Consider the following 14450-nt stretch of genomic DNA (forward strand, 5'->3'; position numbering starts at 1 on the left):
TGTTATTGCTCGCAGACGACTGGCCTCCTCCCAAAATTCTCAAAAACGCCGCCATGATTCTCGCCACCGGGATGTCCACTACTCTCCGGGCTCTCTCGTCTTGCTCTGGACTCCCGCTCGTAAAGTTGGGCTGTGTGAGAAGCTTTTGCCACGCTACGCAGGACCCTACCGTGTTTTACGGCCAGTCACCCCTGTGACATACGAGGTCGCCCCTTTACATTCGCCGCGAAAGTCCTCTATGCCACGCACCGAGATTGTTCATGCGCATGCGGCGATGTCATTTCGTGGGAAGTTGTCGCCGCGGTCAGACGCACTTTAAACAGATTTTTATCAAAAATGTCTTCACTGTAAAGGGGGAAAAATGTACAGTTGTCTATGGAAGATGAACTGGGACTTCAGTTTCAGTTTATTATATGCGAGTTTTTACGATATCCGAGTTTACTATAACAGGGTTCTACTATAAAATAATTAATAATTTTTGTTTACATGGCACATGCTCTTGACATACCCCCCTGTATTTCATGTCATTTTGAAAATACTACTTTGCACTTTAAACGACATGTCATTCTTTTGCAATCTGTTCTAGGCTGTTCACAGTTGCTCTTAACAAAGGGACGACATCGTAGATTTTCATTTATTTTTATGGGCACCAACTTGTTTATACCCCATGTCGGCCCAGCTGGTGACAGCAGCACCACTGCATCTTGCTTACAACTCAGATCGGAGCTGGTTTATATACTGCACGAAGCCAGTATTCCCCAACCATCTTCATGGTGGAGAAGCAAAGCTATCGCCATGAAGCCGGCAGGCTGTGTGTGCCTATCGCTCAGCCGACAGGATGTGTGGCCCAGGTTAGCAGCTCGTCACCTCAGGGCGGCCCAGGATATGGGCTCCTGTGTATGGTGATTCAAGCTAGGGCAGGAACCGAGCAAAGGCGGGTGTAAGATATTAGCGGATGTGGCTGTGGAAGTGGATCTGACCCGTTGCGCCTGACAGGGTGTTGCTTTAGTGGAGGGTTGAGGCAGAGGCTGCAATATCCCAGATGTCAGGTTGCGTTCCACACAGTCTTGACAGTCTCAGAAGACGAGACATTAAGCATTTTTAATTAATGCAGCAGGGTGCATTCTTTTCACCAAGCCGGAAGGTAAGGATTATTTCTTGATGACTTTTTTTTTTTCTTTGCAGCCAAAATGTGGCATAGTTTATACACATTTCTAATGGTGGTAACATGTCAAGCTCTATAGTGCTCTGAACAGATATCACTACTGTTGACTTGTGTCACCATTCATAAAGCTACACTGTTCATATTTTTGAGGTGAAACGTAGAACAAAATGCTTCATAATGTGAAACATTGGTATTGGCTTGGTGAGAGGAAATTAAAAAGCACAACGTTCATTGTGGGAAAATGTTCTACCTGCGTTGGTCCAAAACTTGCTGACAGTAGCATTGCGTCGTCACTGATAAGCCTGAATGATGAAACTCTTGCATGCTCTTCACAGTCACTAAGCACAGCCAGTAGGTAATGGGTCACAGGGAAGCATCATGACTTTTTTGCACGCTGATGTGGAAAAAGCCCAATACTGACCACGCTTTTGCAGCAGTGCAGCAGGGGGGGGGGGAATTCATGAGGATCGACGGGATGGTGGTACAAGTTTTTAGCGTCTTAGCGTAGTTGGCTTGACGTTAAAACAATGGTATAGATGTGAATTTCTGCAAGCGCTATGCCCAGCGACCTAGACTACCTGCAAGCTCCCTTCACAATGATGCAGTGGTGTGCTGTCGCCTGCCGGGTTGACTGGGAGTGTATCCACCTTGTACACCCAGTAATGGGGTGAGGGGTGACCATGTGTAGATACTGTGCTGTTTTAAAAATACACTGCCTCTTGAAATGATGCTTTTTAGCTTCATAGTAGGTTCAGGGTTGTGGTTGTTCTTATTTTTTGAAGCGTTTATACTTCTTCCTGAAGGAATGCTGGCTTTGAAGATAGCCAGATCAGTTATGCAGAGAATTTCGGCTACGATTTTAATATTGCGCAAAAGTGGAGTTGCACATGTTTTGCTCTTCTTAGCCTACCTTTGTGTAGTTGGCTGAAGTGAGACCCACATTTGTCGCCAGTTAAATCTCTGCTTTTATTTTTGGCTGCGCAACTGCAGTGTCGCCATACTACGGTGGGACTTGTCACTGCCGATGCACTGGGTTGCTATGCAGCTGTTATACAGCTGCTATGTATAGCAACACATTCCTTGCACCTGCTCCACAAGCAAGAAAAGCTTTTGCTCGTGATAGTAGCATGTGGATTTGTGCTTTTCTATTTAAAAAATCAGGGGACGGCAGAAAGTTAGGTGGGCGGATAAAGTTAAGAAGTTCACAGGGGTCAAGTGGATGCAGCTAGCATAGGACCGGGTTAATTGGAATATGGGAGAGGCCTTTACCCTGCAGTGGGTATAGTCAGGCTAATGATGATGATGATTTAAAAATCTCAGACAATCAATGAGGCTTATGTGAAATATATGAAAGCACTACTTTTCTACAGCACGCTACATTCTTAAGTTCTTGCCTCTGCAGAAGCCATTAATGCTAGTTTCTGAAACTGTGCTGTGGCAATTTCTTTTTAAGTGACATAATTCATGTGGCATGTCCAGTAGCCATTGACTTTTCTTTCAGGTGATATTTTAGAGACGAGTGTCACTTCCTAGTCTTGAATGTGAGTCGAGAAACCCAGAGAGGTGTACATCTCAAAAACCAACATTTAATCCAATAATAAACACAAAAAGAATCAAAAGTAAGGGCGTTACAATTCAACAATACTCATGCACATGCGCAGTAATTCCACAAGCAGGTGGGCTTTAGCAAATGAAAAACAATTCGAATTTAGAGTCCTTAGTAGTAACTAATCAGAGAAAATAGAATGAGTGTTCCAATTGGTACTTGTCTTAACGGTGCTGGTGAAGTGTCACTCGAAGTTGTTTCGCTGGGGCCTCCGATGCATAGTCGAAGGGGCGACTCGACGATCCGAAGCACAGGGCGCGATACGTCGGCCCAGGAGGGCAACCTCTTGCGTCTTGCCCGCACCAGTTCCAAAGCTCGAGTCCCTTTGTCTATCCCCGTGGTAGCCGCACGGCGCAGGCGTCGTCGCCCATAACGCCCTCCTCGCCTCGAGGTGCATTGCACCCATCAATCTTCAAGGCCGCGGGCCCTTGACTTGCGTGAACACGTGGTCCCCGAAACCGCGGAGACACAGCGTCTGGTTTTCGTGTGTTTCCGCCATCTCAATAGTTATTGCTTCCGAGCAGACGCGCGCACTTTATGCCGTCTGCCCCGCTCCGTTCCCACAGACGGTTGCGTCTGCTTCGAACGCTGCATGCCGACAGTCTCTTGGTTCAGTTCGGGATGGTTTCTGATTTGTCTGCCTTAAGCGGCGCTTTTCACTTACACGTGACAGGTACCCCCACACTTAAGAGTTTTCCCTCGCTGAAAACTGCTCACTGGCGTGACAAGAACGAACACGCACATTATGCGACCAGATGGCACCGAGCTTCTGCTCGTAGTCCCCGAACACCTGCATACCACCGTTCTTCAACAGCTGCACGACGCACCCACAGCGGGTCATCTTGGCGTATCTCGTACGTACGATAGCGTCCGCCGCCGCTTCTTTTGGCCAGGCCTCTATCGCTCTGTTCGACTTTACGTTGCTTCTTGTGACCGGTATCAGCAACGGAAGAAGCCCTCGGCTATGCCTGCTGGATCCCTGCAGCCGATCGACATCCCAGTAGACCCATTCTCCCGAGTTGGCCTTGACCTCCTCGGGCCTTTCCCACTTTCTGCGTCGAGGAATAAATGGATTGCAGTGGCCACGGATTATACTATGCGCTACGCTGTCACCCGAGCGATACCCACCAGCTGTGCAACTGATGTGGCTGCGTTTCTTCTCCCCGACGTCATCCTGCTCCATGGTGCTCCACGCCAGCTGCTCACTGACCGTGGCCGTTGCTTTCTTGCGCGAGTAGTCGACGAAATTCTTCGGTACTGCTCCATTAAGCACTATTTTACCACCGCTTACCATCCACAAACGAACAGCCTCGCCGAACGCCTCAACCGCACACTCACGGACATGCTGTCTATGTATGTCTCGGATGATCACCGTGACTGGGATATTAATTTGCTGTTTGTAACGTTCGCGTACAATTCCTCTCGTCACGACACAATGGGCTACTCGCCGTTTTATCTTCTATACGACCGTGACCCTCCCCTTCCATTTGACAGCGTATTGCCTCCCACCGCTAACGCCAGTTGCTACGTTCGTGACACAATCTCCCGAGCTGACGCAGCCCGTGTTATTGCTCGCAGACGACTGGCCTCCTCCCAAAATTCTCAAAAACGCCGCCGTGATTCTCGCCACCGGGATGTCCACTACTCGCCGGGCTCTCTCGTCTTGCTCTGGACTCCCGCTCGTAAAGTTGGGCTGTGTGAGAAGCTCCTGCCACGCTACGCAGGATCCTACCGTGTTTTACGGCCAGTCACCCCTGTGACATACGAGGTCGCCCCTGTACATCCGCCGCGACAGTCCATGTCGCCAGAATGAAGCCGTCCTACCCCTGCAGTAGTTCGTCCTAGCGCGCACCGGGACTGTGCTTTTCGTGGGGGGGGGTAATGTGACATATATGCCCTACATCGCTGGACGCTAAAGAAGACAACGATCTGAAACGGTTACACAGACGACGACAAAGTGGTAGCAATGTTTAGTGCTAGAAGAAGGTTAACGCTGTTGTGATTCTGTGCTTTGTGCGCTGCGTCAACCTGGACTAACCTTCGTGCACTAACCTCGCCACGTATCAATATATAACGTGTTTTGTGATCATTTGTGATAGGGGTTCAATTACAGTCTCTGACTTTGGGGAGCCCACTTCAAAGTACATCAATATGTCGCAGCATGTTATACCACCGCATTGACAATTGTGACTGCAGATTCTGATTCAACACACTTCACAATCCGGAATAGAAGAGCAAGCCAGAACACACTGCATGAAGCAGCCCTCCCTGCTGACAACACCTTAGTTAGGGAGCTCGACTGCTGTGCCCAAGGATGTGGGACCAAATCCCGGCAGCGGCGGCCACTTTCCAGTGGAGGCGAAAAGCAAGGCACCCGCGTGCTGTGTGATGTCAGTGCACGCTAAAGAACCCCAGGTAGTCTAAATTTCCGGATCCCTCCACTACGTCGTCTCTCATAGCCCGAGTCGCTTTGGGACGTTAAACACCATAAACCACACCATCACTGCACGAAGCTCTGAGACAATGGATCAAACAGAAATAGAAGGCATATCCCGTGAATTAGCCTTGTAAAGATAAACAAACCCATGAATGTATAGGCTCAAAAAGTTCAAGAAGGGTGCAAGGGATAATTCCTTACCTTGTCCTGTTTGTCTTTCTCAACACCAAACTTGCCACCAAAACCTCGGGAGTAATCTGCGAATCAAAGCAAAACAAGAGCCTCAGGATTTGGGCAACACATTAAGGCTAAGCTTAATGATAGCTTAATGATAGCTTAATGATAGTGTGCACCTACCACCATTGAAACTGCTGCCAGCAATAAACAGAATATAGTACAAACTGCAACTGTCACAATGCAAGGCTATAATTATGGATTTCTTCAGATTAAAGCTGGAAATAAATGCAGTTTATCAAAACCCATAGCCCTTGAGAAAACGTCTGTGCAAAGTCACTCTTGGCAGAGCATAGAGGAGAAAAAAAGAAACACAGATTAGTACTATGAACAATAACATACTTGAGCCAATACATTTAGTCTAGATGGCTCTAGAAAGAGCGGCACGTGTTGAGGACCATAGAAGGAGTTTAGTAGGTGGAGAAGTTAACTCAGTACGGGAATTAAAAAAAAGGATACAAATGAAAGATCATTATGGCTTCCCCACACAGACAAAAAATAACAAACAAGAAATGTCTTTCAAAAGCAAAAAAAAAAGCCCCTCCCACCCCCGAAAAAGATTATCAGCCTGGCACCCCCCCTTACAAAAAAATTTTCAGACCACTCCAAGCCCCCTCCCTCTTTCTGTCAGCCTTTTTTTTTTTCACTCATTGTTTCTTTTTCTTTTTACTTCTAGCCACGCCACTGCTTGCAACATACCCTGTGGCATTAAGTTTTCAAACTCAAAGCCAAACGAAGGACAAACTGTTTCTATCCATTGCCAGAGTGTTCCACATCCAGGTGTGTACTCTGAGTAGTCAACTGAAGTTCCAGCAAGCAACATGATGAGTGGGCGCATGAACCACTTAGGCACGATCATCATGATCAACAACCCATAGCCACCGCAGTTAATTTAAACTGACCCCTACCCACCTTTAAGTACAGTTTCTTCCTCACCTTTCTGGGACTCGTGCTTCTCCACTTTCTCAACATGGTTCCAGCCAACGGCCGACGAATCCTGTCGATCGGTCTGAACACCATACTTCCCACCAAAGCCAATGGCATAGTCTGAGCCGCAAAAAGATAAAAAGTATTACAAAGAGCGGAGATGATCACCAACAGGAATGCACGCATGCACACGCATACACAAGCAAACACAGGGCTCGGGAACATATGTAGAAGGTGTCTGTCCTTCTTACATCACTAAGAGATGATTACAATATGTCCGCAAAAATATCAATTCTCTTCTGAAATGAAAGACAGGCTATCTGTGGCTTCAGTGACGACGTCATGCAATGATACATTCCCAGAACAGCTTGCAACACTTGTTAGTAATCTTTTTTCGCGCCTTGCAGCAGCACTGCAGAAAAGAGCATAAACTGCTTCAACAGTGCAACCCAAATGAGAAGACTTGGGAACAGACACAGCTTTGGGTGCATTTAAGAGCCCGTAAGAAACTATGTCCATCGACAATAAACCGGGAAAGTTCAGCAAAAGCACAATAACTACTGAGCGGAAAAATTGAGAGTAAAAAATTCGCCAGGAATAAATTTGTTTAAACAGCTGTACAGGTGCAAGAGCACTAAGGTACTCTGTAGCAGACTAGGCAATCACCAGTGTCTGAGCCAACACCTTGGCTCGCATCATCACAGTGGTGGCAGTTTCATTGCTATCAAGCACGTCCCGCACCTCCATTAACCTCAGCCTCTCTCCCTAGCCGCTCGATTTCCGAGCGCTGCAAGTCTAGCCTCATGTTGCTCAGGGGTGTCAGCAGCTCTACGTCTTCGTCTCGAAGCAAGTCTTTCTTCTCGCTGGTCGGATGTCTCAGCAGCCACCTCTGCTTAATCACATTGTAGCTGTCTGCTCAATCTTTCTTCTTGCTCCTTCAATGTCTCCCTGACCAATGCTTCTTGTCGTTTCCACCGTTTAGCGGCAAGTTTATCGACAGCACAATCTCAGCACTAGCGCACGCCATCACGAAGCTGCTAACCCCAACAAATCTGACACAATCTCCATCCTGTCAGCAACTGAGGCTGAACACAGTGGGTGCGCCACTTTATAGCTACGAGATCACGTCACAGCTGGCATTGCCTCTGTTGCAATGGTTGCAACATGACATCACTCTAGGAGCTACTGTGAGTGTGAGACACCAAAGGCCAAAGTCAAAGGTAATCATTGTGGACTGATGGTAGTTGATCATCACACTTATAGACCTTTGCATCAGGCGAGGAGGACATCTAAACGCCTCCTCTCTGGATTGTTGCAAGCCGGTTCCGCTGCCGCTTCCACTGTGCTACCGTCGTGTGCACACGACAGCCCAATGAGCATTATGGCGACAGCCAGAGAGCCCTCGCTGCAAAGGTCTATACTAGGTCAGGCTTACGCTAGGCATAGCGTTGTGTCGCCTTGCTATGGCAATGAGGCGACACAAGATCCAATTTTATTGTTCGGCTCAGACGCCCACCTGCATGCTTTTGCACTAAAACGATGCTTCGGACAAAACAGTTATGAACCAGAAACGAAACATGTTGCACTGCGCCTTTGATCACGTCATCCCCACTGAGCTCACCAGTTTGCGAGGCGTGCTTCTGCGTCTTCTCGTGAAATTCCCAGCCAACAGCAGACTTGTCCTGGCGCTCCTTCTGGACCCCAAACTTGCCACCAAAGCCAGTACTGTAGTCTGCAATCAGGCACAACTGCTTCGCTCAGTGACAACACTCACAGCAAACACACAACTACCAAAATATATTTTTCTTCGCCTCCTTTAGACTAAGACTTATTTCACAAATTCTCCCCATAATTCTCTATATAACAAGAAAACATGTCAAAACAAAGCACATTCCAAAAACATCACAGTTTTGGCATAATAACTTTGCAAGTGCGAATGTAAAATAGGTGCCGTGCTGAGAGATATTTGAAATGTTCACTATCTCATTCAAAAACAACATAATTCAATCTGAGGTATTTCAAATGTAGCCATGAAACATGGGAGTATAGTTTCTTTTGTGAATGAAGTTGACTGCAGAAAGCAATGCGGTGATTTACAAGACATCCAGTTAGAGGAATATGCTTACTACAAACCCCAGTCTGATAAAAAATAAAAAGGACATAACTATAGTCAAGCCAGTCTATGTCCTACACCAATGGATGAATCCACTAAAGGAAATACATTATCCAAAACGTGATTAGCACAAGAAGCTATCTTTTTATGAGAACACTGCACAAATACATTTTCTGTTGAAACCATGATTAATTTATTAATTTTGGTTCTATTTTAACTCAGCCTTCTCAATATTATAACGTTATTATGCTCTGCATGGTTCATATATTAAGTAAAACTTGCATATAATAGTGATTTTTAAATGCTGTGATAAAACTTGTCATTTTAATTTCTTTACATATTTTTCTTTGCTTCTCAAAAGCGTACTAGTAACAGCGCTTTTCTAACTGTATAACATGAACCCCATATACAGATTCTTCAATAAAAAAGTTGAGGTGCTCTGCTGTACAACAATCGATTTGCAAATCACCCTTAACAAAGAAGTCTGCTGTTGAGTCAATAAACTTGGTCTGTACTTTGGGAGAATGTTTACAGGCACCAAAAAAAATTGTTGACGATAGAAAATGCAAAGTTAGCTAAGCTAAGAGCAGACAGTCACCTTTCTGTGAGGCGTGCTTCTCAACCGATTCATGATGCTCCCATCCAACAGCACACTACAAGAAAAAAGGGAGTGAGGGAGAGCAAATAATTATGCAATCAATGTAAGCAGCGACATTCGCGAAATTCCCAAATACGTGATTTAAAACATATCCCCAGCAAGATATAAGCAGCGCACTAATACAATATGTTAAAACAACAAAAATCACTGACGAGTTACCCTCTGCAAAAAAGGAAAAAGAAGAAAAAAAGACTTGAAACAAACCTTGTCTTGGCGATCTTTCTGTACGCCAAATTTGCCGCCAAACCCCTTGACGGCATCTGTCTGGGAGGCATGCTTGTGGAGCGACGCCATGTAGTCATTGCCAACGGCCGACTGTGGAGGCAAGAAAAAAATTAATTTGTATCTGACAAGAAATAAAAAAATGGCAGTAAATCAATATGATAACAAATGAAGATTTCTTTAGTCATTTTCGAAAAGTCAAAAGCAGCTGCACTGAGCCTGCACAACCACAAGCTGGCCTTGTGTTTTCCATTTAATAGAATAGATGGCCTACGGGTAAATAACTGAACTAACAGAATGAAGAAAAAAATATGATTCCAAAATATAATCACAAAGAACAAAACTAAATAGTTACTATGTTTATATATGTTGCCCGAGCTATGAGAGGCACAAGTCACAGTCGGCATAACCAAGGGAACAAAAGAAACTATCAGGTAGAGACAGAGCACTGACAAAGAGCTTCAGATAAAGTGAACTCACAACTATGATATATCACACATCAGAACAACATTTCATAGAAAAGTAGCAGGAAAAGAACACTGCCACTTTTATGCTCTGTGCCTATCTGTGCAACTAAAACCCTGTCACTGTGTTTAACATCAAAACAATGGCCACTGACTCTCAGTAGACAATATGCTGCTAGGCTGCCTGAAATTGTGCAATATCTAGCAAACGCACATTTAAATTGAATACAGGCTAAATAAACAGGCTGTGGCAATAAAAGCACTGTTTTATCTATGGAGCACCATGCTATGGGTTTCACAGCTTTTAGTAACAGCTTTATTTGAGTGAAAATGGGAGAGCTTATGCACACCGACTTTGATAGTTTATAAGCCCCAATGAAATGCTGTTTACAGTATATGTTGTGTTGTTTACATTAGCAAAGCTATACTTGTACACAATATATAGAAGGACCATAGCCAACATAGCCAAAATGCACCCGTCAAAAAAAAAAAAAGGTGACTGCGACAGCATTCAGTTGATTGATCACATTACAAAATCAGTCAGGTTGGTCATCCCCTCCGAAGTCTGTCCTAAATGAAATATGTCTAATATGCTTGAATGAGGCAACCGGCAATACTGTGCACAAACCTTGTCCATCCTGTCGTTCTGGACACCAAATTTTCCGCCGTAGCCATAGGATGCCTTGGGCAATTCTTCGAGCACACGCTTTTTGTAGGCGGCGTCATCCTTAGTGACTTGCTCTCGAAGTTCGGCAATGCTGGAGAGACAAGAAGAACAGTGTCACAATGTGTCCGTGCTGTTAACGCCCGCCAACTAAACCACCCGTAAAAACTGAGGCAGAAAAGGCTACGCTACAATGTGCCTGATGAGCTATCAGCTAAAGACGGGTAAGAAAGAAAAACACTGGTTGATGCCTATCAGAAGGCAAACAAAAAGCAGGATGAGAATGAAATGAAATAAAGTGAGTGAGTGAGTAAACAATTCTGTTAGAAAAAAATTGAGTTGCTTACATCTATGAGCACAGTGCACGCAAAGTTAACTTTCATTTGCTTAATGAACGAAGCATTCACAAAAAAAAACGCACTAGCTATTTTAGTTGTAAAAATAGAAATCTTCACCAAGTACTGCCCTCTACAGTAAACAACCTTACATGCCCTCCTGCCCCAAAGTTATTCCTTCTTTTCATCAAACTCTCTTTCAAAATGAAACCTTTTCTTTACACAAATATTTGCAAAAACTTGGTGGGGAAATGGGAGTTGTGATTACAATGCACAAATATACAGCCCTGCTTAATAACTGCAACTGCGCCCAAAAAAGAAGTGCCATTTTGAAAAGTGCAGTAGTCAAGAGCTTGACTGAAACTCGTCTGGTAAGCATAACAAAGTGTAACATAGACAAGGAGAAAGCTGTTAAGCTGTGCGAGTGCTCACGGGCACTTATTGTGAGGACAAAATGTATGATCAAAACATTGGAGGGATACAGCGCCTTTGACGGAAGCATAGGAAGGCATCCGATGAGTAAGCAATGTCTGCCGAAGACAACACTTACTTCACATCCTCCGGAACATGTCCAGAGCCTTCGACAGTTTTGGAGCCCCAGCGCTGCTCCTCTTCAGTCACATCATTCTGCAATTCATTAAATTCACTTAACATTATCCTCATGTTATTAAGAAACAACTCCACTTCCCTGCATAAACCAACAGATACTATCACTGCTCCCAAGCAGTTAAAGTTGGTGATAGGCTCCTCGGTACAACATGGCATCATTTTTCTTCGCAAAGAATGTCAGCAAAACAAATACAAGCAAAGCTGGCCTGCTCAATGTAGTTAAGAAGAAGAATGCGCTACAGCAACACATTTGAGGCATGCATGCACATAGTTTTGTCATACAAGGGCGAAGACCTGAGAGCAACTTCCCTACACTAGTCAGGGTGTCAAAAGGATCTGACAACCACGTTAATAATAACACAGCTGCCTTTCTCCAAATAAGTGCATTAGTACCAGTAGATGCAGTAGCACGGAACTCTTTCCCTTACAATGAGCCTAAAAGAAGCATTTAATGTATAACAAGAATTCTGACAAAGCAATGACTCCAATTGAAAAACCTGAGATGAAATTAGTTATCTTATACTATCACAGTTGAAGACAAAATTTCCCCAATAACAACTATTTCTCTCCAGATCAGTGGCTTTATTTCCTTTAATCACAGTGACGTTGACAAGCTGTGTGACTTTCTTTTGTAGCTGCATGACTTCAACGAGGAAAAACTATTTTCCAGGGACCGTAGTTTTAAGCCCCACAGTCCGAACGTGCTCCTAAGCTAACAATGGCAGTTTTCACCAACTCTAGTATCTTGTTCTTTATCCTTTGGACCTCAGCATCTGGCAAAGTCTTGTTGCGAGCACGATACAATAGCAGATGCACGCATACAAGTGTTCTATGGGAAGTGGGAGATACGAGGTAGGCAAGTTGCGTTGCCATACAACTGGAGCGCAACAGAGCGATGTATTTCCTCTGGCATGGTAGACAGGACGACACACCTCACTTCACACCGTCCCGGGACACGGCCCAACAAAAGGTAAAAACAAGAAAAGAAAATTTGGAACTCGGATGGTTGACGGTTCGCTGAGCACCGCCGACTCGCCGGCCTAAGCTCTGATCGGTATGGGTCTACCTGCGACCTGAGAACGTCAATTTTGCTAAAGGATGCGCTCCCACAGGGACTCGTAACAAATACACTACGTGATACGAAACATAGCAGAGCCGGCCTGTTGATCTGAGAAAGTGATTTACAGCCACAGCGCAAGTTTTAGTCAAGTTTCCGAGGGCCAAGTAGGCTGAGCTATGGCCGCGATGCCGCTCGCAAACACGTGCACTGCTGCATATTTGTAGTAACAACGTACCACGAAATCGGGGTCGGTTTCCCAGTCGTCGTCGGCGTCTTGTGCTTGCATCTTCACGTCAGTGCCGACCGCTGCCTTCCACATCGACATTGTGACGCCGGCCACCCGAAGGGACAAGACGTTATCGCAGGGCAAGCTAAATGAAGGATATCAGAGCGGCACGTTTGCTGTGGTGTTTACCCCCGCCAACACACCTCCGTGCCTCCGCCCTACGTGCGATAACAACCGTATCCGCAGCGCACTCCGTCCGTCCGCAGCACCGGTCCGGCCAGAGCCACCCGCCACTGGTGATCGTTAGCCACACAACGGAATAACGCTGGCAAGTTCCGCTTCAGTTAAGAGGAAAAGACCAGCGAAGTTTTGAAGATGTTTTGGCACATCACGTAGCACGGAAGCCGGCACAGCGTGAGTCAATCGACGCTCGCTGCGTCACAAGCTTTCCAGCAACTGGAAGCGGAAAATGACAGAAAACGGAAGCTACACATAGCTACACCAAGGCAAGGGAAGTTGGCGCAAACAACCCTGTGGATAGATGAGCTGAAGCCAACGTTCTTTTGATGTAGCGCTTCATAAAAAATTAACAAAAAATGCAGCTTTTTACATCATAACAAACATTCGCGCACTACAACCGTGGTTTTTATAACGAAAATTTAAAAAAAATGGCAAACATTTTTCCAGCGTTCCAGCGAAACTTACTAAGGCCCTAGCGGAGCATCAGGAAGTTAAGGATTAAAATGGCGTCGATGTGACATCCGTTTAATTTCATGCCCGTTTCTCGTGGAAACGTTGACGAACGTCGATCCGACGAAGCGGTGTACCACGTTTCCCTTCGCATTCTGTGTTTGCCGCCAGTTGCTACTTAAAAACCATCATGCCTTCGAGAGCACCCAAGTTCATGGTGACCCTTGGCGTTGTGGGACTGATCCACGCCGCCATCTCGGCGGCGCAACACCGCTCCTACCTTCGCCTGACGGAGCAGAACTTCACGGTGCTGCCGCTGGACATCATTGTCCAGAGCATCCTGTGCCTGCTGATCACCATGTACGGCGTCATATGCGTCGCCGGCGACTTCAAGGAGGTGCGCGCGACAGTCGAACTTGAGAGCAAGACGTTCGAGACGTTCGGCAACCGGCCCTCGTTCTACACTTTCTGCCACCGCGGCCGAGCTTTGGCCAGAGGTTAACTGAAAAGGTTGTGTTGCGCGACTTCCCGTATTTTCGACGAAAGCACCTTCACGACGGTTACACTTCGGAAGCGGGCTTTGGCACTCGTCACTGGCGCCATCGCGCAATGCAGAGGAGACTCCATGGACGTAATTCAGTTGTCGCCGCTATGTTGCTGCTTGAACGGTGGCTTTGAGCGTTTGGATTTGTGGTACAAGTTTCGCAAATGATTGTGTGAAACATGACTTTCAGTAGTTGCCATCTCTGTATTGTGGGTGCGGATGATCGTTCACGCTGGGACGTTTTGCCGGTTGCACATTAAAGCTGTTGAGTACACTTGAGCCCGTGTGTGCAGAGGCTAGGTATTGCATGCGCGATTAGCATGGCTCACAATGCCTAGAACACAGAAGGAAGGCACACGAGAACGACTTGTCCAGACACTAGTACAACGGAAAAAGTTTTTTCACACGTAAAACTTTCACTGATTGGTTGGTCTAACGCAGGTACTGTGTTCAAGTTTATATTGTAGATGCCTGTACATTTTTGTGCTGATGTTAC

At 45.8% G+C, this 14450-nt stretch overlaps 2 protein-coding genes across 2 annotated transcripts in view; one reads left to right on the forward strand and one right to left on the reverse strand.

Moving 5' to 3' along the window:
- Positions 1–13192, reverse strand: part of Cortactin (cortactin) — a 30472-nt gene extending 17280 nt beyond the window's left edge. The window contains exons 1-8 of the mRNA XM_084585664.1: positions 12730–13192; positions 11376–11452; positions 10455–10584; positions 9345–9455; positions 9081–9135; positions 7991–8101; positions 6379–6489; positions 5410–5465 (exon numbers count right to left, since the gene is read on the reverse strand). Coding sequence (XP_084441790.1) covers positions 5410–5465; positions 6379–6489; positions 7991–8101; positions 9081–9135; positions 9345–9455; positions 10455–10584; positions 11376–11452; positions 12730–12819 — 741 coding nt within the window. The 5' untranslated portion in view covers positions 12820–13192. The remainder of the gene's footprint in view (positions 1–5409; positions 5466–6378; positions 6490–7990; positions 8102–9080; positions 9136–9344; positions 9456–10454; positions 10585–11375; positions 11453–12729) is intronic.
- A 241-nt stretch (positions 13193–13433) lies between these two features.
- EMC5 (ER membrane protein complex subunit 5) lies at positions 13434–14233 on the forward strand. The gene has a single exon (XM_084585666.1). The coding sequence runs from the start codon at positions 13601–13603 to the stop codon at positions 13910–13912; it is 312 nt and encodes a 103-aa protein (XP_084441792.1). The 5' UTR covers positions 13434–13600; the 3' UTR covers positions 13913–14233.
- The last annotated feature ends 217 nt before the right edge of the window (positions 14234–14450 follow it).

The sequence above is a fragment of the Amblyomma maculatum genome, chromosome 11 (genome assembly GCF_055883805.1).
Source record: "Amblyomma maculatum isolate TAMU_Amacu chromosome 11, ASM5588380v1, whole genome shotgun sequence".
NCBI lineage: Eukaryota > Metazoa > Arthropoda > Arachnida > Ixodida > Ixodidae > Amblyomma > Amblyomma maculatum.

Excerpts from the sequence above, each read along its gene's own strand:
- EMC5 (XM_084585666.1), top strand. The coding sequence starts at position 13,601 with ATGCCTTCGAGAGCACCCAAGTTCATGGTGACCCTTGGCGTTGTGGGA.